This window comes from Centroberyx affinis, unplaced genomic scaffold (genome assembly GCF_046629955.1).
Source record: "Centroberyx affinis isolate AG114_WGS23_722 - 3 ecotype Tasmania unplaced genomic scaffold, CSIRO-AGI_Caff_v1 ptg002953l_1, whole genome shotgun sequence".
In the NCBI taxonomy this organism is placed as follows: Eukaryota; Metazoa; Chordata; class Actinopteri; order Beryciformes; family Berycidae; genus Centroberyx; species Centroberyx affinis.
The window spans coordinates 360102-386613 of NW_027281068.1; the positions used below are offsets into that span (position 1 = coordinate 360102).

A 26512-nucleotide genomic window follows, 5' to 3' on the forward strand; every position below is an offset into this window, starting at 1 on the left:
ATAGTGCAAGTGTTCTCAGTCAGCTGGCTAAATCTGCACTAGATTTTTTATGTAAGATTTTTATGTAAAAATGCATATCTTATCAGCCTAATCCACAAATTGGGGCTGTAACAGAGAGGAGTGTCTCATCCGCACTAATTGGGACCCAATCGATTTTCCCTATTTGACCAAATGAATTCCAGGTGTGGTGGGTATGGTCACTGGCGGGAAAGAGGTGACAAATACAAAACTGTCCCTAAACAGCAGTGAGCGAGCGCTCAATGAAGAGAAAACTAGACTCACCAACGATAGTTGAACCTGCTGCGAAAAGATTTTTTCACCATCTCCACCCCTACCAGCCACCAAGAAGAAGAAATTTAGGGCTCATTATCAAAACCAAGGATGCCAAGTCAATACTTGTCTCGTGGAGAACTGTAGACTACAGCGCTGCTCGCCGTTGTCACAATGAATCTTGGGGCTTTCAATTTGTTCTCGTTGATCAAGTCACCAGCTCATGCATCCTCGATATTTTGCGGTTGGCAAGGAAACTTCCGGGTTTTCTATCCGTCCTCCGTCCTGTTGTTCTTTTGTTTTGGAACCGTGCTTCAGTGGTTACATATTATGTAAAATGCGTCATGGACACCCCATGGACACAAGAACACATATTGATAATCAGCCTAGCTCCGATGAGCAGTTTAGTTTAATGACATCACATTACATGATTTCTGAGTAATGTCTTCAAAATTTAATAAATTCAAACAGTTATCTCAAAGTGTGAAGTTGCCCTGTGTAGCTTTAAATGAACAACTGCCAGCCGCGACCTCTTGCCAACGTAATCTCAATTAATAAAAGGAAGTTGCTGTATTTGGATGTCAGAAAAAATGATCTTTTTATGTTCTGTGATTTCATGTTGACTATTCTCACAGCTACAGTACTGTGCAAAAGTCTTAGATTTTTTTATATACATTTTGTCTTAGATGTTTATTTGTTTTCTGCATTAGTGTCAGTAGACTGCTCTTTATATCAATTTTTTTTATATTTTGAAACTTTTCGTTTGAGACGCATCTTTGCTTTATGGATTTTTTTTTTTTACATGTGCACAATACTGTATCTGTGGAAGGATATTACAAAACAGCCACAAGGACAATGAACAAGTCGTTTTGTTCAAACAAATGACAAAACGCGACCCGAGGGAAAGGCCATCACCTAGGCAACCTCCTCTCATTGACCCCTGGCTGGGATAAGTAGGCCTTGGGCCTATTAGAGAAAGAGGTTGACCCGGAACCAAGGTCAGAGGACACTGACGCACACTCGCTTCATTCACATTTACACACAATCTCTCTCGCTCTCGCTCTCTCTCACATGCACACACAAGCGCGTGCACACACACACACACACACACACACAGACAACACAACCTCCTCAGTGAGAATGTTGTTAGATGTGAGGTGAGGGCATGAGGAAAGAGGCTAGGCTGTTGAGTGAGAATTGGATTCGTGTCTAATTGGAGAGAGAGGAGTAACGAGAGAGAGACTGCAGCACTGATTTTGACACCTCTGGCCTTTCCTCAGGATTAGATTACTGACTAGAAGCACACTTTCGCACACACACACACTCACATCTTACAGGCTCTTTGATAGCGTTTCATTATAGAAGAGCTGACAAGAGAGGCTAGGCTCTACAGGTGTAAACCAGACACTAACCTCAAGCTAAAGACACATTAGAGAGATATTGTAGGGGAAGAACAGGTGGATCAGGTGACATAATCCAGAGAAAGTGTTTCCTCTGGCATGTGACTCATTGGCACTATGCCAAAGATGCTGTTTTATTTCAGCCGTCATGTCCAGTGAGCCTTACACACAGCCTGTCCCATTTGGAGCTGGCCTGCTCAGTGTTTGACCTCTCCAAGCATTCCTCTGTCCATTTGTAAACACACAGCAGATTTTAGTGTGCGTTTGTGTGTGTGTGTGTGTATTTTTAGACACTCCTCTCCTCCAACACCCAGATTACCACATCTCATGGTCAGAAAGGCCAGAGAAATAATTCTCTCCAGCTCTCCCCCTCCTCCAGTCCTTTACATCTTACTATTGTATTCCTCCATATAACTACACTAGTAAGTAAATCTGTATTTATATAGCACCTTTCAAAACTGTAGTTACAAAATGTTTTACGAGAGAAAAATAAAACAAAACTAAAATAATAAAATATACATATAAATATCTATGTATACATGCACACATACAAAAATACATACATATATGAACACAGGTGGGACCCAAATGCAGGACACGGACAGGGTGGTGTTGGTAAGGAAAAGGTTTTATTGTAAGGGAGGATCTGGATGAGGGGCTGATGGCAGGGAATGGGAATCCGGTGGCAGCAGGGGTGAGTGATGTAAGGAGGAGCGGGGCTTGGCGTGAGCGTGGGATGAGGGGAAGTGTGACAGGCAGGCAGGGGTAGCTTGGAGGCTAGGAGGTTGCTGGCAGGCAGGCAGGGAGACAAGCAGGAAGACAGGCAGGTGGGTGATGATCCTGGGACACAAGAGAGGCTGGTTAGTCACAGGAAACACAAAGAGAGAAAAAGTCACTAGGAGTTCTAACTAGATTGGCCTTGAAACGTAACTACCACTGAGGTTGAAACAACAATCTGGCGAAGAATGGTTGAAGAGCCGGGGTAGATATACTGCAGGTAGATGAGCTGATGAGAGGCAGGTGAGCAGACTGGGAGAGGTGATGAGCCGATTGCAGACAGGTGTGCAGGATGAGCAGAGCCGGGAGCCAGGAGAACGAGGAAGAGAGACCACGCCCACACCAATACACACACAAACAAAACATGGGGACAGGGGAGCACTGGGAACACAGGGGAGGGGAAACACTAGGGAATCTTCTTGGGGTACGGCCACGGCCGTAACACATACACATACATCCGTACGTACATACATACATACATACATACATACATACATACATACATACATGCACATACAGTGTATATATACACATACATATACACAAAAATGCACACTTGCACAGTATATGCATGCAAACACGCAATTACATAGGAGCAACCATATAAATGCTGTTCGCAGTCATCCTGGAGGATTGTGCTAATTGGAATTCATGCGCACCATTAAACCTGGGGGATATTTACAGATAGGATTACAGTCAGGTGAGTCAGTCAGTAGAGATGCTGTCCATTTGCTGTCGTTCAGAGTGGCCAGAGCTGTCGGTGGGGGTGGTGGGGGTTGGGTGGGATGGGGGTGGTGGGGGTTGGGTGGGATGGAGGGGTGGGTTGTCATCAAGCAGCCATTAGCACCTAATCAGACTATTAGCCAGGCTGTTAGCCTCCCTCCGCCACACTGCCTTTGTTTCTACCTTTCGCTGTAGGTGGACAGGAGTGATTGAAATAGCCTGTGTGTGTGTGTGTAAAAGAGCGTATCGTGAATGTGTGTCTGGGCACAGGTCTGTGTGTTTGGAGCATGTGAGAGTCACCCCACACATCTCCCTCAGTGGGAGGTAATACTAGTGACATGTGACCTTTCCTAGACAGAGCGGTTAGTGTGCTTCTCCTGAAGCTGGCCCCGTCCTGCAGTGGCCTGTCTGCTGCGATGATGTAAGACCAGAGCCCCGGGCCTGATCCACCATGAGAGCTCATACACCATTTGTTATAATTACTACCATCATCACCCTCATTGATTATTTATACTAGCATTATTGGGATATTTAATCCACCATTAGCAGATGTGCTGTTACAGTGTGTTTGTTCTAGATACTTCTGTTTTATGATGTTCATTGTCAGGAGAATTTTACAATATGTGTGAGAAAATATTTTCATTGTGTTTTGAATAGAAGAAAATATTTCACTGGTCCTATGAACTGAGTAGCAACGGTCACAGTGTATGGGAAGTGAATGCTGTGTTAATGCAGCCATAGTGGATGCATGCTCCCCACTCTATTTACATGTGATTGAATTGTTAAAGTGAGAGGAAAGGAAATGTGTTTGTTTTAGGGAATAGCTTTTAGCAGCTTTTCTGAGAGCACAGTGCTGAGAGTGAAGGTGTTTTGTGCGTGTTTGACAGAGACTGAGAGAACAGACTGAGTGAGCATTTTCATGTCTTAACCCTTAATGCCAGAGTTCAGTCACGGAGCCTTTGGATGGCTCCCGGGCCTTAAGGAGATAAAAGAATAGAGAGATGAAATTAAGTGACTGAAAAGCAAAGCGTGGCGTTTTAAAATGAAAGGCAGATAAATGGAATGAGTGACTGCAGAAACCCCTAAGAGAGAGAAGAGAAAACCCAAGAAGTGAATAAACTCATGGGGGGGGGGGCACAGAAGATGGTCTACTCTTCTTTAGTTGTGGTAACATGGACTGTGTTGCATAATACTCACCATTTAGTTCCCAGTGTTACACTTTTGTTCTCTCATCTCTCCTTTTCTGTCTTTTTCTCTTTCTCTGCTGTCCTCTCTCCCTCTCTCTCTCTCTTGTACAAGAAGAAAAAAGGAAAAAAAAGTAATTTGATAAATATTCACCAGGATCAAGGGACAAATGGCCACATACAGTATTTGAGTATAAAACATTTGGTAGGTTCAGATCAACATCAGAATGTGGATAAACATATAGTTAGAGCAAGGGTAAAGGTAGACTTAGCCTATCAAAATGTGATGAGACACCTAATGTTTGAAAAGGTAAGGGTTTACCAAACATTTTTATGTTTTGTCAGGGAATGGCGTATTAGCAGGGCTATTAAGCTGAGTATGCACTGGAGAGGAGCCAGCTTTCTAGCTTAATTTGAAAGTCTGCTTTTGGCTTCACTTTATTTGATTGTTTCTGTTTGGTTATCGTGTTTGATTGGACTAAGGCTCATTGATTTCCAAATGTGATCTACATCTGGATATGCTATCTGGATAATGAACAATCCAACATCAATCCCTTACATTTACAGCTGGTGTTTATATGCGTTCCTGTCTGCATTCTGTCCACATTGTCATCGGATCTCATTGTTCGCACGCACTATGCAAAGCTGGTGAGTAGGTGGGAAGGTGGCAAGTCTGTCTATTGTCAGTAAAACTGAACATGGCAGGTGTAGGGTCACGAGAAGTGTTGCTGCTGTACAGCTACAGCCTGTACTTACTTTTCCTACTTTTCTTACAAGAGAGTCGTCTTCTGCGACTTTTCTAGCAGGAGACAACAGAAATGGCAAGTTATCCCAGCAGGCCGGTGGAGAGCAGAGGGCGCAATCATTTATTTATTTATTTATTTATTTATTTATTTAAAAGGGACAATGTACAGTTCAAACATCATGACATGTCTGCCTGCAGTGATGGCGCTCCTACACCTTGTTTGGATATTTTTATATTGTCTCTGGAAGAGATCTGATCAGAATGCGAGCCGTGTGCGTTTACACCTTGATCATGCATTTTTCCTTATCCAGATACAGATTTTAATACCTGCTGTAAATGGGGTTCCATGTAAAAGGCTGAAGAACTGGAGAACGGGCCAGGACTCTGCACACAAGATTTTAAGTGCAATACTGGGATGTTAAAACTCCAAACTCTCTCCCTCTCCCAAGGTGAAGTCCCTCACCTTGTTTGTGACCCATTACCCTCCTCTGTGTGAGCTGGAGCGGGCGTATCCAGCACACGTGACCAACTACCACATGGCCTTCCTACTCAATGAACCTGACATCGCCACTGACACTGAAGGTATCCGTGTGTGTGTGCACATAAAATAAGTGCCTTCAGTGGTTTTTGGTGGAAAAAAATATTGGTTTGATTATTTTATTTCAAATAAGTTTAGAATAATCTTATTTCAGTGATTTGTAAATCATGATAATTGGGCTCTTTATTGAGATTATTGTGTGTGTGTGTGTGTGTGTGTGTGTGTGTGTGTGTGTGTGTGTGTGTGTGTGTGTGTGTGCTGACAGACGGTGAGGTTCAGCCAGAGTTCATCACCTTCCTCTACCAGTTAACTGAAGGAGCTGCAGGGCGGAGCTATGGCCTGAATGTCGCACGATTGGCTGATATCCCAGATTCTATACTACACACAGCTGCACACAAGGCCCGAGAGCTGGAGAGCATGGTCAATGCCAGGAGGTACAGTGAACACACACACGCGCACACACACACCAGGAGTTGCTAGCTCCTCCCTCTCCTGGCTGCAGCTAGTCCAGAATGGCACCTGTAAGAGGGACCACATCACACCTATACTGGCCTCCCTTCATTGGCTTCCAGTCAAATTTAGAATTGATGTTAAAGTTTTATTATTTGTTTTTAAAGCCCTGAATGGACTGGCACCACCTCACATCTCTGACCTCCTGTGCCCCCATTCCACTTCTAGGTCACTTAGATCCTCTGACCAGATGCTTCTCACTGTCCCGCGAACCCAGTTGAAGCAAAAGGGTGACCGTGCTTTTTCTGCTGCTGCCCCAAAACTGTGGAATAGCCTGCCCTTCCTTGTTAGGCCCCTTCTTTGGACACTTTTAAGGCGAGACTAAAAACATACCTTTTCTCCCTGGCCTTTGAATCTTATTAAAATCGCTTTGCGTATCATGCGCGTCTTTTTTATCTTCTGTTCTCTGGGTTATTGTCTGTCTGTTATATTTTAGGCTGTTTTAACTCACATGCTGTACAGCACTTTAGTCAACTCTGGTTCTTTTTAAATGTGCTTTACAAATAAATTGACTTGACTTGACTTGACACACACACACACACACACACACACCCTGAGAGCATCCACCCAGACCATCTCTTAAAGCCAAAACACACCCCACATAGTTTTGGCGAACACACACAGAGCCTGAAAGCAGGGAACTAAGAATCTAATCCGTGTCATGAAGTAATAAAACTTGGAGCAGCTCCACTGACGGCAAATTGCAGAATGTTTATTTAAACTTTAACACTCAAATGAACTTGATTTCATACTTGTGCTAACACTTGTGAACCAGAAAATGTACCAATATTCCTGGAAAATCGCCCTGGGTACAAGTTAGTGGAGCAGCTCAGGCTTTGTCACTCGATGACATCAACAAGTTGTATGGGGCTTGTGATCCGAAAGTCGCTGGTTCGAATCCCCGCACCTGCTGGGAAAATCTGGGTGGGGAAAACCTGTGGGTTATATGTGTAGGAGAGAGTGTTTCTAGCTGAGAAGAAGCGAGTTGACCCTTCCTCAAACTGCAGTATGTCTTGTGACTGCATTGCATTCTGGTCTATGGAGGCTACTGTCGGTAGAGACTACTGTCTTCCCTTTTCTACGATGAAGCCCTTGCTCTTTGATTTTAGGGTCTGACACCAAAACCTGACGTTTACTGTTGATGATTAGATAGATGAAAGATTTTCTGCTATCAAACTCTATTGTCACTGTGCTGGAAACTTCTCAATGTGACATCATGTCGCCCGCGCTTTGCCAGTTATCACCAGCAAACAACAAAATGTGCGCAGAAATTCAAGAATCATCACCACTAGTTCTTTTTTAAAACTGTGTCAAAGTGTTTAGGGTGGATTTTTCCTTTAACAGAAACTGGATTACAATGTTTTTACAATTTTCTTAAGCCCTGATCTCAAAATAATGTTCCTAAACTGGTTATTAACAAAAAGACAATTTTAGTTAAAAATGATCTTCCAGGAATTGTTTATCAAAACCAAAGTGAGAGGGTTTGACAGCTTCTGTCAGACCTTTTTCATGGTATATTTTCTCCCAAGAGTCCAATTCTTATTTTGCCTGTTTTTTCCCAAGTTTTAACAGGAATGCGGTCTTGTGGTGCACACTAATAGGGAAATTAACTTTTCCTACCACCCTCTTTCCTACCACCTACTCTGTGTTGGATGGGCCACACCGCCAGGCACAAGATTGAGTTAGAAGGTGGAAATGCAGCTAATTTTTAGTCCTTTGCTGTCAAAGCATCAGGATGTCATACCCGCTCTGAAGACAGTCCTCTCTGCCTGTGTAAATTTGTACGCCGCATCTCCTCGCTTTATAACAGACAGCCTGCTGGGAGTTGAGTGCTGCTTACCCACTGCCTAAGTAATCCTCACCATATGAAATATCTGTCAGCAAGCACACACACACTCATACACATACACACACACACCCACACACCCACACACACACAAACACACAGACACACACACACACGCAGAGAGCCATACCTCTCTGTCAGTATAATCCTCCCTATATGAAATGTTTGTCCTTTGTTGGAGTGAAGCCATGCTGTGTGTGCACAGCAGTGGTATAGAGGAGTTGAGCCGCAGGTCGAATGTTGAGAACAGGGATCTCATTGGACTCTCACAAAGCTATGATATGTATTTGGGCTTGATACATATTGGACTGTGTGGGCCAATACAATAGTTTGACTGATACTTTACAAGGAGCTTTAGTGATTGAGTAGCGTTTTACTGTCTCTCATCTCTGTTGATGTTAAGCTCTCTCTCTCTCTCTCTCTCTCTCTCTCTCTCTCTCTCTCTCTCTCTCTCTCTCTCTCTCTCTCTCTCTCTCTCTCTCTCTCTCTCTCTCTCTCTCTCTCTCTCTCTCTCTCTCTCTCTTTCTAGGAAGAATAAGACTCTCCTATCTGATCTTTGGAGCATCACTGACAGATCGTCGCTGATGGACTGGATGCAGTCACACTCCTGACACCACTTACCCATTACCATCACAACACACACACACTTACACGCAAATGAAGTAGAGAGAGCCTAGGGTATGTGTGAACGAGCAGGCTCAGATGCTGTTGAACACACGCATACATACACACACACACACACACACACACACACACATACACCCCAACACGCTGGATTAGCGTGTTCACAGAAGCAGAACCTTGTGTGTCATGGAGGAGTCAGTGTTGATGGAGTGGTGAGGTTGTTCGTTTCTGTGATTCTCCGAGGCAGAAACTCACAGAAGACGAACCCCGGCTCACTGGAATATCTGCTCCCCTCTGTGTTTATGCATATGTGTGTGTGTGTGTGTGTGTTTTATTAATCCATCTCAGGGTCTGCTCATTGCCAAATGTTCTGTATTATTACCTAATTGTTAGATTAGTATCAATTTAATACCATCTAATCAAGATTTTACCTACCAGTACCTGTATTTGACAGTGTGTATGTTTGGGTGATCAGTGATAAATAAAGAAAAAAGACAAACTTGATGCGGTCTGTAGTTGGATGTTGTATTCATTCTTTTTTTCTTTATTCATTCATGTATTCATTAGTATACTCTGCACACTTTGATCTAATTCCATTAATAATGGAGAAACAAATCACAACAGGACATTTGCACCACTTTCTCTCTCTCTCTCTCTCTCTCGCTCTCTCTCTCTCTCTCTCTCTCTCTCTCTCTCTCACACACACACACACACACACACACACACACACACACACGCTCACAACTCACGCTCCGCCTTTAATTCCGCCAACTCCAGCTCCTGCCCTACCCAGCCACCAAGATCAGCGAGCATCACCAGAGAGAGAGAAAGATAGAGAGACATAGTGCGAGAGAGGGAGAGTGTGTGTGAGTGTGTGTGTGTGAGAGAGAGAGTTAACCAGAGTCAAAGCCGATTACAGCTTATCTGGTCTGTGATTCGGTCACTGTCTGTCCACTTGAGGGTTTTCCCCTCTGTGAACGGCACGCTTCTCTTCTTCTCCTGCTTGTTAGTTGTATTTATTTATGGAACCGTCTTTTTTTTGAGTAACATGCATTTGTTTTAGTGTTTGTTGGACTCGGACATATTTACTATGAGTTCCTCTGAAGAAGCGCTTCCAGCAGCGGGGCAACTTTTCCGTGCGCCACGGCGCCGCTGAGCCGCGCGTCTCGTGAAGGGAAAGTTTAGACGCAACCCCTGGCGAACATGGGCTCCCCGTGAAAGAACGCAACTCCGGTTGTTTTATTCTTCTTTATTCGAACCCGTTAAACAAAATGCAGAAGAGTGTCCGTTACAACGAAGGGCACGCACTGTTTCTGTCTGTGGTCGCGCGGAAGGAGGGGACCAAGCGCGGCTACCTGAGCAAGAAGACCGCGGAGAACAGCCGATGGCACGAGAAGTTCTTCGCCCTCTACCAGAATGTGCTGTTCTACTTCGAGAACGAACAGAGCGCGCGACCTGCCGGGATTTACCTGTTGGAAGGATGCACCTGCGAGCGCGCGCCGGCGCCCAAGATGTCCACCACAGGGAAGGAGGCGCTGGAGAAACAGGTGAGAGATTTGAAGAGAGCGGGGGGCGTCAGTCCACCTAACCCCGCGGCGCACCGAGTCCCCGCAGCTAATGTCATTTACCACCATAACGTCCCAAAACTTAATGTCGGGGGACAAATCGGAGCGATGCCTGGTTATTTGGTGAACGTGACAATTATTTTACTTGGCTTGCCAAACTGCTTTGCACAGATGCACATAGCAGAGGGAACTTAAATCCCGAATGCTTCTCTGATGTGATTCTTTTGGCATATGGCTTCCAAATAGATTTCTGGCAATTTCTGCTCGATCTTAACTCTCCATTACAATTTGGACTCACTTAGGCTCTTCCCAAACCCAATTGACGTCCCTGAAAATGAGCAAGTAAGAGACCATACGCAACATCAGCCTCCAGTATCTGCTGTAGCAGCCGAGCCACCCTGATTTCTACAGTTTCAATGAGCACCACAGTGACAACAGCTGCAAGTGCATCCTCTCCAAAGGAGGTAACCCTCCCTTAACGATGGGGATGGAGACATGGAAAAAGCTGATGGGAGAGCTTTCACACAGCATGTCTTGTTCCAAATCAAAGAATGTCATGTTCTCACTTTTCAATAGTCTATTCACTCCGATCATTTCAGTTTATTCCTCTCTTACCCTCTCCCCTCCAAGCAATTTGTAATTGTGTTTCTCTCTCAGGTCAAGACATTTGCAGGCTGTCTACAGTCCAATTTGTAGCTGATTAATGCACCTGTATGTGTGTGTGTGTGTGTGTGTGCAAATGTGTGTACATGCACACACATGCAAGTAACCTGTTGAATGTGAGCACAATAGTGCATCACATTTTCATCACAAAGGCAATACAATTATAATGAACTGTCTTATAGACCTTACGTAAATGAATCACAAGGTTGAAAGCTAAATTCCTTTCCAGATCTACGTCACTGATAATGCTTCACATATTGATTGTGAGCCTGAGTGTTGGAGGCAAATATACAGAAATGCAGCAACAGGCTGATGTATACAAGGACTCGTGACTAACAACAGTGACACACAGGGCAACATTTTGGGCGATTCTGTTTGGCAACTGTGCCTTAGGAAGTTGGCTCAGCATTGTTGCTTTAATTATCAGGGTAGATCTTGTTGCTAGGAAACATTTGTGTGTTACACATTTACACTGACCAAAGAAATTGCTTAGTATCAACCTTAGGATGAGAGTCAAGAGCCTTACTCCTACTTCATAAACGTAAACACAGAGAAAACCGATTACACCATCTGGCCTCATCATGTGTGCACTCCTGTCTGTGTGTGTGTGTGTGTGTGTACAAGCATCATGCCCATTCAGGTTTAGGGGGCACATGTCCCTTCAGATACTTGATAGCTAACATCTCTTGGATATAAAATAAACAAGGATTTTTTTTGTGTTGCTCTTTATTTGTAATATTTAGTTATGAAGATCCCAATTGATCTGTAATAGATCATAGACCATCCTTCCCCTTCCACATTTTTCGTTCCTTCCACAAACACGTTGGCTCCAGCAGAGTCAGCTGTATAGGAAAATGCAACTATAGCGCCAATGTGTTCGCTATTGATTTGCGTTGTGGACATGTTTGTGTGAATTTGTGCCCCCCCTTGGGTGCACTACGTCCCTGTGTGTATATGTCTCTCCCTTCTTCAACCCACCACTTCCTAATGACCCTATACAGGATGGCATTGTTATAGTGTGGGAGAAAGGAGGGAGCAGACAGTGAGAAATGGATGCACAATTAATTATATGGAGGGAAGAAGAGTTGAAGAGAAGTAGACCGCTGTCACCTATCATCCAGGAGAATCCACATCACTATTAATTTCCACAGATTCCCACCTACTTATTGATATCCATCCTTTAAGATGTATATGTGTCAAGACAGTCCTCCCCACATCTACGCAAATGGAGACGACGCTGTAGGAAACCATGGAGATGGTCTACTTTGTGGTTTCCAACCAGCAGTCCATAAAGCAGAAAAGATACACATGCCATGATGTGGCTATAGTTGAGACTTATTACTTTTTACTATTCATTGGAATTAAGAGCATGACTTTACCACTGTTATACAATAACAGATTTCTCATTAATGATGATGATGATGATGAATGAATGAACGACAAATCTATCTTAATCATTGTTCCAACCACTAATGTAATGTAACCCTCTCTCCCTCTCCCTCTCTCTCTCTCCATGGATGTTACTGAGCTTGGCCATAGCATCTATGATGTCTTATTTATCCTCTCTTTTATACTCACTCACACTCTCTCTCTCACTGCCTGTCTCTCTCTCTCTTTCTGTCTCTCTCTCACGCTACAGCTGTGATGTTTAATTAGGGTTATTTTTAATCTGCTCTCAGCTGAAACCTTGTGTGTTAACATGTAATTGTGTAAATAGATGGCCATGGGCACAGGAAGAATAAACCACAATGTAACAATGACAGTTGGGCTTACTTGTGAGGCTGTGTGTGCGCGTGTGTGTCGTGATCAAGTATCAATCAAGGAGAATTCCAGAGCGCAATCAGCTCCTGGGACTGATTTCTCGTGCAAAGGTTTGGTAGCATAAAGTGAGCGCACAGGAGAAAGAAGTGAGCGAGAGAAGGCCCACTTCCATCAGCCTCTCTTGCTCCTCACTGTTTCCCTGTGCAGTAGAGTGAGTCTGCCAGCAACCTGCAGTATCACACCCCCACAGTGAGCCACAATGCACCCACACAGATAACACAGAGCCTCTCTCTCTCTCTCTCTCTCTCTCTCTCTCTCTCTCTCTCTCTCTCTCTCTCTCTCTCTCTGCTCTCTTGTACTCAAACAGAGATAGACACAAACCCTTCAAATAATTTGGAGAGCATTCACACTGGTCTGAATGGTTTCCACAGCGACTGCGGATTTGCATCAGCTGTGTGTGTGTGTGTGTGTGTGTGTGCGTGTGTGTGTGTGTGTGTGTGTGCGCTAATAGGCCCGCAGATTCATCTGTGCATGATTATCAAACTATCCCTTCCCCCTGTTTAAGCATCTCCAGCGGTATTGATCCTGGTGAGCAGCACAATTCTTCAGGGTCCATGAGCTATAGATAAGATGTACAGCAGATAGGACTGTACATCTTCATTACCAGATTTTGTGTTTAAACACTTTGGTTACAGTTTAATTATGAATTAGTTAAATAAGCGACACTTCATATCCCTCTGAGACACGGATGCACATTTGACCGAAACTCTTCCCTGCAGCATGTAGGGCTTCAGTGTCTTGGTTTAAGGATGCTTCAACAGGGACGGACAGACTGGATGTTACAGAGGTTGAATCTGGGATCGAATCTGTGACCTTCCGGTTACGGGGCAGTCTCTACCCACCAAGCCACCTGATACAATAAAATAAGAACTTTCATTAGAAACTCTGGAAGAGTGGAAGAGATATATCAAAGTTTCAGTCATGTCTGATTTGTGACGTGTGTTTTTGATCAACTATAGGCACAAAGGAGTACTTATTAACAGTCTGTTTCCTCATTAGAGTCACTGCAAGGAAAGGCGGGGTGACGCTTTAGAGTTGAAGTGTCAGAATTGACTTCCCTGTGTGTGTGTGTGTGTGTGTGTGTGTGTGTGTGTATGTGTGTGTAATTAGTTGTCATTAGGAAGCTCCTGTAGCTCTAAACGCTCCTCTCAGAGCGTTGCCTTTTCGCTGCTGCTCACACTAATCGTCTGCATCAAGAAACCAATTCTTCTGATATTCCCCCGTCTCTGATCCGCTCCCTCCCTAGGCTGCCTTTCATTTTCCCCCTTAGTTGTCTGCCAAGTGTTAGAGACATTATGGACCTCATTAGTGTCAGATAAGAACTGAAAGCTGGCATCTGCGTTTACAGAGTCTGTCTCTGGTGTTGGAAATACTGCAGTAATCGAGGTGTGAATGACAGTGAGGATGAATTTCACTTTCATGTAAACACTCCCGGTGCGCGGAGAGTGTTCGTGCATCTAATTCTCAGCGTGTGAAAGAAAGCTTGGACGCAATGGATTATCACCAGGGTCGATATCCTGGACACCATTAAGTCATAATGGAATAATACTGAAATGATTTGTCCTGGATGCATGTCCAACAAATGATGACATAGTATGAATGTGTTGCATCGTATTGATTCGTCTGCATTTTCCAGGGTTAAAATTGCTTATAAGGCTTGTCAGTCATCATGCTGCCTCGGGTTAGGTAGAGCAGGGGTGAGAATAATACATAACACACACACCTGAGTAGACATAAGATTCATAATTCAACACACCTCCTCCCCCTGTCGTCGCGCTGAGCTGTGTTTGCAGGGAGGCCCTTGGTGACAGAAGCTCTGGGGGCATCCAGCTTCTTTACTCTTCAGCGGTGTTATTGTTGTTATTGTTGGAGCTGCTCTCATCCATTATAGATGCTCCTCCTGTCACCAGCTACAGGTGCTGATATGGAGTGGTATAGCACAGAGAATGGGAAGCACACCAACACACACACACACACACACACACACACACACACACTTCAGGAGGAGAATGTACAAAATAAACTTCAGTGTATGGTAATAGGAAACAGGTTGATTGTCAAGTAGTTTCATGTGTTTTTTTTAATTATCTGTGCAGAGCTGGTGACCATCAGTTACACAGGATGGGGTTCAGCACATTGGCAAATCTCAAGAGATATAGTAAAGCAGATTTATGTTTAGACACCAGTGCTACAGGGCTGTAGGAGTCGTTGAAGAAGTTCCCCTGTTCTGTGTCTATATCGCGTGAAGACAGGATGCAGGATTTTCACAACAATTCCTCTATTGGCGATGGAGCAGCAGTGCAACTGCAATGCAGAAAGCATGTAAAATAAGAAAAATAGGAAAAATAAGGCTCGACGACAGCTGTATGTTAAACATCACAGCCCTTGTGTGTTTGTGTGTGTGAGAGAGAGAGAAAAAAGGGGGAGAGAGTTTTATGTAGAGTAGGAGCGCAGTGCTGTAAGTAAACAGTGGAGGAGGGGAACAATTTGATTAATCTCCAGATAAACAGACAGGTAATCCCTGATCAGAGTGTTCTATGGCAGGAACAACCTTTAACTGTGTTTTAGTGTGTTTGCATGTACGCAAATGTGTGTTTGTGTGCACGCATATGATTATGTATACAGTATGTGTGTGTGGTGGCCCCATACGTTGTTGTGAGAGTGTGTTCTTTGGAGGAAGTGAACAGCATGGAGAGCAATGAAAAGACAGCAGGATGTGGGATGTTGATTTAGTGATTGCAACATTAGCTGGTACATCATTAGCTGAATTCGATGGTTACATAAAGCACTGCTGCTGTCGGATGAGTGCTTTATATGACAAATTTTCAGGAACTTAAAAAAAATGTGTTCTTATTTTCCCAACTGAAATTGCTGTCTGCATTTCTGATATTGCAGAATGTGTTTTGAATGGGTCTTATAGGGTTACAAAACATACTTAGCATGCAGAGGGCCATGTAAACGTTCAATTCAAGTGAGAATCGTGTATTTGATCACAGCTGTATGAAGCCTCATTGAAAGACTTTTGCTCATCTGGTTCTGCATATGGTAAGTATGTTTAATGACACTTGGCCGCTTAAAATCCATTCAAAAGCTTTAGTGTAATTATATAAAAATGTAGGGGCATTACAGCAATCTGCAAATAACGTAAAAAGTTACATCTTTGGATAAACAAGGTTTTCACACGACAGCCATGGTTTGTTTCTTTGTTCTTGTCATCCTTGGAGCATTTTATGAAGCTGCGTTCAGCACAAAAAAGCACATTATGGCCCCTGAGGGAACGCGATAGAAGCAGAGGAACGAGTGGAATATAAAGAGGAGAGAGGCAGATTGTAAGCCTGATTCAGAAGACTAGTGGGTGGAAAAAGTGAACCCACACCCCTCTTCTATTTATCTCTATAACACTTCTTCTCATGGGCTGACTTTTATTATTTCAATAACTCTGTTTTGACCCTGATAATGGGCAATAATATTTTTAACGGCTCGTGCAGTGTTCATAAACATGGAATTTCTCAGATATTATGGAACGTGTTGTGCAGCTGTTATCAATGAAATTTCAGTGTGTAGGGAAAGCCGACTTTTAGGATTTGTCTGCAAAATATCTCAGCTGTTTTGTTAAACAGCAACAATGTTAGAATATTTAGTGTGGCTTGTTCTGGCTGGGTATCATTTGCCACCTTTTTTCATTTCCAAAGTGATACTGTTTCCTCTTACATAGCCTATGATTGGTCTTTCTAAGCCTAAGTAATTGATATTTGATATAATTATGAATATAGTAATCTCCTGTGGAGTGTTGCCTCATGCGGATTACTAACAACAGGTGGTATGAGATGGGCTCTGTGTTGATAATCACACAATTGTTGTATGTTTTGCTTGGTTATGTTTTCTCCCATTCTTTTCACGTAGACAGAAAAAAACATGGTATGCATATTCACACACACATACATGCGCGTGTGCATGCATTAATATGCAGTTAGATACTATTTATTATGATTTCCGGTCTCTCACTGGTTGGCTGATCATTTTTATCACACCAGTTTGTGGATTATATCAGTTTTTTCCATGGCCACACACACACACACACACACACACACACACACACACACACACACACACACACACACACACCTGGTGTGCTCTTTGTTGTATTTCTCTGTAATGGTAATTGTCACCCTGCAGGAATCAGACTCACTGAGCCAAGAATCACCGTTGTGAGGCAGTGCAAAGGTGGAGGCACATATTATAGAGCAGCTTAGCAGCTTCCAGTAGAGCCGTTGTGTGAAAGCTGCAGGTTAATGATTTTTTCCTACAGAGTATCAGTACATATGGACCTGAAGAATATGTTACAAGACGAAAGCTGGTTTCTACTCTGGATCCTACAACCAGATTTGTCCATTTTGGATGATGGTTTACAGCAAAAACACATTACAGAGTTCATAACATCTGATCTGACATGAGTGCAGGCATATTTAGCATGGGTGGCCCCAGTGGGAATCAAACCTTTAACACTTTCAGTGTTAGTGCCACCATCTACCCATTGAAGTAGACAAGATCAAAGCACTAAAATGCCAGTGGCTCTGAAAGGCTGAGAGTGAGATTCGGGTAAAAAACAAGCTCCATCTGTAGTGCTGTACAAGACAATTTGGCCGCCGATGCATGCTGATACTAAAGCAGACGGTAGTCCTGCATCATTAGTAGCTATTCCAGTCCCAAATCATCAGTGGACCTCAGCAGTGATTCAATCTTCTCTGTTTTTAAATATTTATAACAGATGAATATTTTGGGATCCCTCGGCCATCATTTGTCTAATGAATCTATTACCACCACTTCCAGTTTTGGTCTCTGACTCTTTCATCCTCGCTAAAGAAAAAAAGTGTTTCATCACCATGCCAACATGAGCCTTTAAGGGTGTAATTGTGCATGTTTATGTGTGTGTGTGTGTGTGTGCGTGTGTGTGTGTGGTTGGTCTACATTACCTAACACTTCGCCTTTGTTGGACAGCAAGAGCAAGTCATTGTTTTGGTTTAGTCAACTTCTTCTACTTCCCTTCTCCTTCCACCTCTGTTCTCACAGCTGGGGATTTTTAATGACTGACCTGAAATTACTTCTCAAACATAAATCTGTGCTGCCCTTCATTGTGCCTGTGTCTTGCTCGGTGGTGGTGAAACACGTTCCTTTGTGTGATGGTGTCAGTTTGTCCATCTCATTTTTCTATAATTGTTCCTTGGATCAGGAAAAAAAAAAGTTTTAGGAGAGTGGTATATTGGTCGTTAGGGGCACAGTCAGAGAGTGAAAGAATGGGAAAGAGTGAAAAGATTCTTTGTGTGTGTGTGTGTGTGTGTGTGTGTGTGTTTCTCTTTCTTTTTCTCTCTGTCTTTATTTTCTAAATGAAATTCCTTACAGTACAGTGAAGGCCCTGAGGGATGGAGGGCACATTTGAGCTGATTTGAAGGGAGAGTGAGACGGTAGTCCTGAATGGTAGTGTGGAGTAGGGGAGCTGCTTGTTTACAGCTTATAGAAAGAGGGAGTTGGAGCAGCACTCTGGAGATGTGTAGAGCTCTCACTACATTCACACTCTCCACAGGATCCTCTAAAACTAGACACTGAGCAACCAAGTCCTCCACCACAGATGACTGCCAAAATTACATTCATGGAGGACTGCTGAGGACATGGTAGCCTACAATGTTGCCATGCAAGAGATGCTATTTAATGCCATGAAGCCCAATGCAAAGCAAAATCTACCACATAAGATGAGATAATATGAAATTTTAATGATCGCCTCGGGGAAATTGGGTCACTGCAGCAGCAAATAGTAATAGTATACATAGAACATAGAATATAGAATATATACATAATAAATAGAATATAAACGAATATAGCAAATTAGGGTTATATAAACATTTGCAACTGACAATTTCAACTCGTTAAGTAGAAGGTGTGAATGAGAAGTATGGGGGAAAAGTAGGGACTTCAGCATTATTATTGTGGGCAAAATAGCAGCACTTGAGGCAAAGAGGAAATGAGGGCAGAACATTTACAATATGAAACATAACTAAAAATGTTAATATATTCTATATATAACTGTTCATATGTATATATCAATGTAACATTCTTAAAGTAATATCAATACGTATGCAGTATGGAATAGGTGGAACCATTACACAAATATATCAATACATCAATATTTCTGTAGTATATAACAATGAGAAGAAAGCAGCTGTGTGAATTATCAATCAATATACATGACATACAAATGTGTGTCATACTGGCCTGTTGATGTATGTAGTAAAACTCCATAAACCTTGCCAATATGCAGTATTAAATATGCAGTCGCAGATTATCTATCTATCTATTTTGTGCTTAATGCATCCTTCCTTTTCGTGTCTGAAATAGCAGAATGGATAAATAAAAGGCTTAAATGAATCGAGGCAGGAATAAAAGGCAGAAAATAGAAAAACATGGCAGAAGCGCCAGATATTGTGTTGCCATGGAAATGTTATCTTGTTAGGTGGTGACACGATTTAGAAATATGTACTCTGTTAAGAAATGTTATGTAACATCTCTCTCTTTCCCTCTCTCTCTCTCTCTCTCTCTCTCTCTCTCTCTCTTTCTCTGTCTCTGTCTCTTTCTCCCTGTCAAAGAGCGTTAGAGCACAGATTATTGTTGATGTAATAAAATGCAGCCAGCCAGTGAATCGAAATGACAGATACATAAAAAGCTGAGATGTGAGGATGGAGATGGAGGGGAAGGAGGGGTGGGACGGAGTGTGTGTGTGTGTGTGTGTGTGTGTGTGTGGGGGGGGGGGTTGTCCCAGTAACCTTGGTAATGGTCTGGTCTGTCCCCAGCCCATGAAGCCCAGCCATCTTCCTGCAGGGTAAACGTCTCTCCTCTGGGCTCTGTTTGGTTCACTGAATCCTTACTGCTACTCTGGGATAGAGAGAGAGAGAGAGAGAGAGAGAGAGAGTATGAAGGGATGAGGAGATGGAGGAGGAGTGGATTCGACAAACAAGAGAAGTGAGGACGGTGGTTGAGCGGGGCAGAAGAGGCGGAGTGGGAGGATAGGTGAAGTGCAAAGAGAGAGGGAGGAGGAAAGAAGTGGGTGGATGAAGAGAGAGGGAGAGGAGCAGGTGGAGGAGGAGAGAAAGTCCATGCAGAGCGCAGTCTTCTCTGTTTTCCCTGACTAAGAATAGCAGCTCTTCTGGTAACCCAGTGCCCCGGGACATGACCATTTGAATAAAAGCCTCTATCGCTTCACATAATGCCTGGTGTGTGTGTGTGTGTGAGTGTGTGTGTGTGTGTGTGTGTCTGTACGTGCTTGCATGTGCATGTGCGTGTCCACATTTGCGTGTGATGGCATGTGCGCTCTTTGTGTGTGTGTGTCGGCTGTGAGTGTGGGGAAGTAGGTTAAAGGCAGATACTCAGGGAAATTCATCAGAATAATAGGAGCTACAGAGAGGAAACAAGAGAGAGGGGGAAGAGAGGTGAGAGATAGAGAGAGAGAGAGAGAGAGAGAGAAAGAGAGAGAGAGAGAGAGAGAGGGCTAATTGATGGTGATGATAATAGGCTGGTGGAGAAGAGAGCCACAGACAAGACTTGATGTTTTGTTTCAGTGAGCAAATAACTCTCTCTTCTGTGCAGAGCCAGCCACCCTCCCCCTTCCCTTCTCTCTCTCTCTCTTTGTGTGAAACTTTATGGAATGAAAAGAGCGTGAAAGGCAAACATCCTCACCATTAATAGAAAGCAATATTTACATATATCTGCGCCATATGTCTCATTAGCTGTAAGAAATAAAAACATCTCACGCTGTAAAATGACATTGCTGGCACAAGCGAAGAGTGGTGTCGCCGGTGTGTTTGTGTTTAGGCTCAGGTCCAGTTATGTTAATTGTTTCTCTCTCTCTCTCTCTTTCTGTTCCTCTCTTCAGCACTACTTCCTCATTGTGTTTGGTCATGATGGACAGAAGCCTCTGGAGCTGCGGACAGAGGAGGAGAGCGAGTGCGATGAATGGGTGGATGTCATCCAGCAGGCCAGGTACACTGCCCTTTACTTTAAACTGTAAAGCATTAGCTGTGGATACAATATGAAGTGTTTTGTTAGTCCAAATCTGTGTGTTCTCTCTTTCTTCCTTCATACGGAAGAGAGAACATCACATCAAACTGCAGGACGAAACTTGGCAGCTTTAGTTAATTGTTGCCATGCTTACATTACATTACATTATGTCATTTAGCAGACACTTTTGTCCAAAACGACTTACAATAAAACATTTTGTCAAACCGACTGTATATTTTTTTACTTATATTTTTTACTTTTTTTGTAATTGTTTTATTTTATTAAGAGTAGAAGGGGATAAAGATTGTTATGCTTAATGGCAAACATGCTACATAGAACATTAAGAACATTAAAATTAACAACTTAAGACCTTTTCTGAATCTTTAGGATCCACTCTTAAATTGGTCATGCACCTGATCCACCCAGCAGCACTTATTTTAATACAAATTCACAATTTTTATACCTTAATTTCTCCCACAGCACACAGGGACGGTGTCTTCTATACTGTCTATACTGTTTCTATAACAGTCGTATGTGATATGATCCAGTCCTCCCAGCGTAAAAGTGTCATTTAGCTATTCACGATAAACTTTTGGTCTCTCATGCCCCTCTGTCATATTATATTTGCGGCCATTCTTTGATTTTCAGTTACTCTGACATCATCATTGAGCGTGAGGTGCTGATGCAGAAATACATCCACCTAGTGCAGATAGTGGAGACTGAGAAGGTGGCTGCCAATCAACTCCGCACCCAGCTGGAGGATCAGGACACAGAGATCGAGAGGCTCAAAGCAGAGGTACAGCGCACACACACACAAATTAGTTACAAATGTACCTTTCTTATCATTATCCTGTGTCATGTGTCACATTTTTAAACATCAGTATATCATTGTGAAATGTGATATCTTGGTATAATTCCTAAAAAAAACAAAATGAGATCATGTTTGAGACGCCTGGCAGCCTCCGGCTCTTGCCATATCAAAGTGACTCCAGAAGGAGTTATTCTTGCCAGTGCAGAAGGGCTGTTCATTGCTCACAGTGTGATTATTTGGCCCAAATTTGATTGCTAATCATAGATGCTGTGATTTGCCAGATCATTGACAGTCTCTGTTGTATTGGATGGGAAGCGATGCCTATGGGGAAGAATGAGGTGTTTATTTTCTAATGTACATGCTCTGTCATATCTCTCCCAGGGACTTTCTCCTTGTACATAGATTGGCAGAAGGCGCTACAGATTCAGTGTTAATGTACAGGTGCTTGAAAGAAATTGAATTGTGGTGTGCGCAGCGGTTGGCTCCAGGGGAAGCTGCCTGCTCAATGGGCCGGCTGGTAACATCTCCTTAAATCACACCTCCGCTGTCATTTCCAGTTTGGTGTCTGGCCATCTGTGTCAATAATTGCTTGTATAAACATTTTGCTTGTATCAGGTATTTCTGTCTTTGGGGAAAATAACACTATTTGGGAAGGATGAGGTAGTTATGCTATATGTAGTTATTTTATCTGAGAGTAAACGTCCCTCGGAGCAACAAGTGTGGCAAATACATTCCCAGCTACACAGTTACTAAACCTCTCACAAAGAGGATGCTGCTCCTTCCCCCTCCCTCTCCCTGGCATCGCTCTGCCTGCGTTTGTTTTGTCTTTTGCTTTACTGAAGAGGGTAGGGGAAAAATCACTTCCAAGTGATTTTTCTGTTGGCCTTCCGTATGACTTTTTCCACTACATTTCTATGCCTCTGTTGTATTCTCTCAGCTTCTCTCTCTGCCTCTCGTTTTTTTTTTTTTTCTTTTTCTTTCACACAGCCTGCCCTTGTCTCTTTGCCAATGACATATGCATACATACAACTGGAATTTCTGCTTTGACAGTCTGAGACTATAACACACACACTCACTCTCACACACACACACACACACACACACACACACACACGCACACACACTCACACACACACACACACACAGAACTCCATGATTAGTCTCATGCCATCAATCATTCATAGTGATTCAAGGAGAAAGCATGTATATACCTATATAGGTCTGCATGAGTGTGTGTGTGTGTCTGCTCACAGCTGTGTTTATGGCAGCTGAGGAGTGGGTGAGAACAGCGGTCAGTCGCCTCTGAGCGTAGGAGGAGAGGCCCACTGCTCAATAAAGACAGCCCATCACCTCCCTTACAAACAGCTGCCAGCCCATTACGCTTATCGAACGCACCACGTTTCTGTCCAGCCGCCAAAGCGTGATAAATCAGGCTGACACTCTCACTCACTCTCACACACACACACAATCACACACAGTCACATGAAAACACAAGCACACACACAACTGACCTCTACAACATTGTTAATCAGAACTAATTACAATACTCTCACACACACACACACACACACACACACACACACACACACACACACACACACACACACACACACACACACACACTGACAGCAAGTAATGATTGGTTTATGGTAATTAGATCAATGGTCCTAATCTTTTCTGAAGTAAACAATAAGTGAGCTTACCACTGATCTTGTGATCACTGTCAGACTGCTGAGATTAAGCTCGTACAGATGGAAATTAGATGAAGTGTGTGCGTGTGTGTGCGTGCATTGGCTCATCCACACAGTGATATCAAAGTGACTCCAGAAGGAGTTATTCTTGCCATTTCAGAATGGCTGTTCATTGCTCACAGTGTGATTATTTGGCCCAAATTTGATTGCTAATCAGAGATGTGCTGTGATTTGCCAGATCATTGACAGTCTCTGTTGTATTGGATGGGAAGCGATGCCTATGGGGAAGAATGAGATGTTTATTTTCTAATGTACATGCTCTGTCATATCTCTCCCAGGGACTTTCTCCTTGTACGTAGATTGGCAGAAGGCGCTACAGATTCAGTGTTAATGTACAGGTGCTTGAAAGAAATTGAATTGTGGTGTGCGCAGTAGTTGGCTCCAGGGGAAGCTGCCTGCTCAATGGGCCGGCTGGTAACATCTCCTTAAATCACACCTCCGCTGTCATTTCCAATTTGGTCTCTGGCCATCTGTGTCAATAATTGCTTGTATAAACATTTTGCTTGTATAAGGTATTTCTGTCTTTGGGATGGATGAGGTAGTTACGCTGCTTTTAGTCGAGCGTAAATCTCCCTCAGAGCAACAAGTGTGGCAAATACATTCACAGCTACATGCAGCGGTTATACCTCATTGCCAGGATGTGATGCGGTGTGCTCTGTCGATAATGAAAACACTAACGATAGACATTTTACATTAGGGAACATCTGCCTGTGTAATGGGGCTCCTCATGAATAAAGGATTAAAGTTGGAGTACCAGTGTGGAAATTATCCATCTCATTAAAACACACTTTTGTTTGTTTTCTTGTATGCGTGTGTATGTGTGTGTGTTCTTCTCTGATTATGAATAATTAAACCAACTAGCCACTGTAACTGTCACTGACAATCGTCAGACCAGCTCCTCTTTGCTTCCATTTGCATGATGGGGCTGGTGAATAAGGAAATAATGATGTAACTGTGTGGCCGAACACAGCCTTGGTTTCATCTTTCATACTGTTCTCCATCTATAATGAAGTGCAGTTGTAAAAGGCCGGAGGGTAAAACATATAGGTAAGAGTAGATCATGTACAGCAACAGTTATGTTTGACTTTGGTGCTGTTTTTCTCTGGGAGGGGCATGCATTTTCTACCACTTATTTTACTGTATAACCTCATCTCACAGTATATTTTAAAGGGAAATTGAATTATTATCTATTATTTGTTTTTTATTGCAATAAAATAGACTTTTTTTTTTCACAATTTAATAATAGTCTGGCATCTACCTGGCCTTTTCTCTTTGTGGTGTTTCATATCTCGTATGTGCTCCAGTTTTCAAACCTAGGAGGTGACATTAAGTTTGTGGTGGGCGGTTGGCTTTTCTTACCTCCAGAGAGGAAATGTCACAATGTCTAAAGGCTAAACTGACTTGGCTGTCCGAATATAGCAATCCATGGCTGTAAAAATGATATAAAAACTGACATTATTGGAAAGATCTGGTCTTCAACAGGTATTGCTGTTTAATGTTGTGATGTTATGGTTTCCATAGATAAACGTTTTGTTGGCTGAATGTTGTAATGAATCTCAGTGATGCCACAGCCCATCCGTGCACCGTCCAGCTCAAACACATGTAAGCCTTAATTTGCTTACCCAGTCACAAGCTGATAACAACCCCCCCCCACCCCCCACCCCATCTCTGTCTCTCTCTGTTTGTGTGAATGAAGGCACAAAATTGTCAATGACGAGGAAGTCTGATGCCAATCTGGTGTGAACACACCCACAGTGGACTGAGCACACACTGCATGACAGTGTTCCACATTCAGACAAATGGTTTTCAGTCCCTTTAGGAATATAACTGACCTTGCCATTACTTATATCTGCTTAATTACCACTGTACCTCATAACAACATTTTTTTTGGAAACATTCTTTTTTTGTTTTGTCCAAAATATCGACAACTTCCAATACATTTTAGCACATTTATCACCAGGACATTATAGTCAAATGGTTTGTGACTGTATTTCTCTTTAAAGATTGTAGCTCTGAACAAAACCAAGGAGCGAATGCGCCCGTACCATGTGAACCAAGAAGAAGAAGACCCGGATATCAAAAAGATCAAAAAGGTAAATAAGTTTACCCGCTGATATCAGATGCTGCAAATGTTGTGGCTAATGTGTTATCTTTGGGTGTGCTTCTGTGTGTGCCTATATGCTTCTGTGTTGTGTGTCTGTGTGTGTGTGTGCTTCTGTGTGTGTGCGCGCGCGCGCCCGTGTGTGTGTGTGTGTGTGTGTGCATCCTTGTCTGTGTACGTGTGTGTGTTGGGTGTGCCTATGTGCTTCTGTGTGTGTGTGTGTGTGCACGCGTGTGTATGTGCGTGTGCGTGTGTGTGTGTGCGTGTGTGCATCCTTATCGCGTGTACATGTGTGTGTGTGTGTTGGGTGAGGGTTTTGCACGTGAACATACAGTATGTGCAGCCTATCGTTCTGTGTTTATTATCTATTTATTGATTTCTTGTGTGTCTGTTTTGTATATGTGTGGGCTTGCACGTGTGTGTGTTTGCACCTAATCCATGCTCCCTTGTGTGTATCTGTTCAGGTGCAGAGCTTCATGCGGGGCTGGCTGTGTCGGAGGAAGTGGAAGATCATCGTTCAGGACTACATCTGCTCTCCTCACGCTGAGAGCATGAGGAAGAGGAACCAGATCGTCTTCAACATGGTGGAGGCAGAGACAGAGTGTGTACTTACTTACTAAACTGATTGTTCTTCATGCATGATGTTTTGCAAATAAATGTAGGGGGGGGGGGGGGGGGGGGGGTCATCCGTTCAAATGCTGCAAACTTGCCTGATTTGTAGGATTTTAGCAATTGTTTAGTGATGGGAGTCAATGAAGACCAAGTCAAGTTGTGATGTGTTGAACAGAGTTAGTCTGGTCTGTAAAAAAGGATGGATTTTTGAAAACAAATGAAATGTTAGCAATGTCTTCATGAAACATCTTTTATCATATACGTGTTTAAATAGAGAAATCTTTGAATTCCTATGAAGGCTAAGGAGTCTGCCATAGCTCACAGGTGGAGACAGTGATTCCTGAGCATCTTTGTAATTCCCCTGCTGATCCATCTGAGTGTGGTTGTGTTTGTCTGGTGGCAGGTACGTCCACCAGCTCTACATCCTGGTCAACTGTTTCCTCAGACCGCTGAGGATGGCTGCCAGCTCCAAGAAACCCCCCATCAGCCACGACGATGTCAGCAGCATCTTCCTCAACAGGTGTG

At 43.2% G+C, this 26512-nt stretch overlaps 2 protein-coding genes across 2 annotated transcripts in view; both read left to right on the forward strand.

Moving 5' to 3' along the window:
- msh3 (mutS homolog 3 (E. coli)) overlaps positions 1–9081 on the forward strand; it is a 42871-nt gene extending 33790 nt beyond the window's left edge. Inside the window, exons 22-24 of the mRNA XM_071536854.1 lie at positions 5549–5681; positions 5903–6071; positions 8523–9081. Coding sequence (XP_071392955.1) covers positions 5549–5681; positions 5903–6071; positions 8523–8604 — 384 coding nt within the window. The 3' untranslated portion in view covers positions 8605–9081. The remainder of the gene's footprint in view (positions 1–5548; positions 5682–5902; positions 6072–8522) is intronic.
- Positions 9082–9675: 594 nt separating this feature from the next.
- LOC139658705 (ras-specific guanine nucleotide-releasing factor 2-like) lies at positions 9676–26484 on the forward strand (the record flags this gene model as incomplete). The annotated part of the gene is made up of 6 exons (XM_071536855.1): positions 9676–10164; positions 20588–20694; positions 21361–21508; positions 25278–25367; positions 25840–25976; positions 26391–26484. Coding segments are annotated over exons 1-6 (852 nt in total), but the record flags the coding sequence as incomplete, so codon positions are not given.
- Between the last annotated feature and the right edge of the window lie 28 nt (positions 26485–26512).